The 1,104-nt window shown below is 76.0% G+C and overlaps 1 protein-coding gene across 1 annotated transcript in view; it reads right to left on the bottom strand.

Moving 5' to 3' along the window:
• Window positions 1–9: 9 nt before the first annotated feature.
• MTMR2 (myotubularin related protein 2) overlaps window positions 10–1,104 on the bottom strand; it is a gene marked incomplete at both ends in the record, with an annotated part of 7,436 nt that continues 6,341 nt past the window's right edge. Inside the window, 2 exons of the mRNA XM_012729465.1 lie at window positions 10–312; window positions 544–750. Of these exons, the coding sequence (XP_012584919.1) occupies window positions 10–312; window positions 544–750 (510 nt within the window). The remainder of the gene's footprint in view (window positions 313–543; window positions 751–1,104) is intronic.

The following is a 1,104-nucleotide window of genomic DNA, read 5'->3' as shown; positions in this document are numbered from 1 at the left end:
TGTGGCCCTGGGGCCCCGGATGAAGCTGCACGCCAGCCCGCCGCGGCCTCTCCGGAGCGGGCCCTGTGCCCGGGGCCGTGCCAAGCAGGCGCCCTCCAGGCCCCGGGTCTTTCCCAGAGACCAGCCCTCCTCGCCGTGACCAGCAGACTGTCCATCAGCCGCGGGACGCGCCCACGTCCCCCTCCAGGCTGGCCGAAGACCGAGCCGGCGCCGCCCTACCTGCCGCGTCATCTGCCACACGCAGTCCACGAACTGCAGGAAGACGGGGGACCGGTCGGCGTCCGCGTGGTTCTTGTCCCCGTGGCCGAGTCTCTGTGGCAGACGGGGCTGGGCTGGGCCGGGCCGGGCGCTCCGCAAGCTGCTCGCTCGCGTCCTGGACCCCAGGAGCCCTGCCGGCCTGCGGCCGCACGCAAGCAGCACTGGCCCGCGCCTCGCCTCGCCTCCGGGGGGCCGGGGACCGCCCGCCCACTGTCCCGGCCAGGTGCGGCCCTGCGAGGGCCCCAGGACCGCCCGCCCCGCGGGCCTGCCCCGCGCCCCACGCACCAGCTGGAAGCGGTGCCCGAAGCTCAGCCACTCCTTCTCCACCAGGACCTGGAAGCCGCGCACGGTGCGGTAATGTCCGTCCAGCATGAGCATGGCCAGCGCGGTCAGCTGCGCCGTGCGGTCCCAGCCGTCGCTGCAGTGCACCACGGCCGAGGCCTTGCCCGCCTCCACCCGGTCGGCGATCCTGAGCGCGCCTGCCAGGATCAGCTGCGGGCGGAGCGGAGCCGAGCCTGGGCCGGGGCCGGCGGCCCCACGCGGGACACAGCCCCGCCCCCTGCAGAAAGGGCTGCCGGCAGCGGCAGGGGAGGTGCGGCCTGGAGACTCGCCCAACAGCCCGGGCAGGCCTGCGGCGCAGAGGACCCCGAGGGCGCCGCTGGCCCTGGACACCCAGCAGCGCGAGGAAGGGAAGTACCAGAGCAGCAGCCCGAGCGTCCAGCGTCCAGGACGGGCAGTGCTGCTCCCCCAGCCTATCCCAGGCCCCTCTGGCCGCGCTCCGCGCGGCCTCCGTGCGCATGGACACCGGCACGCGGCGGCGCAGCCCTCAACCCCGGGGAGGCCGGC

This window comes from Condylura cristata, unplaced genomic scaffold, assembly GCF_000260355.1.
Source record: "Condylura cristata isolate star-nosed mole 26May11 unplaced genomic scaffold, ConCri1.0 scaffold00025, whole genome shotgun sequence".
NCBI classification, from domain to species: Eukaryota; Metazoa; Chordata; class Mammalia; order Eulipotyphla; family Talpidae; genus Condylura; species Condylura cristata.
This window is presented reverse-complemented; position numbering and strand designations above follow the sequence as displayed.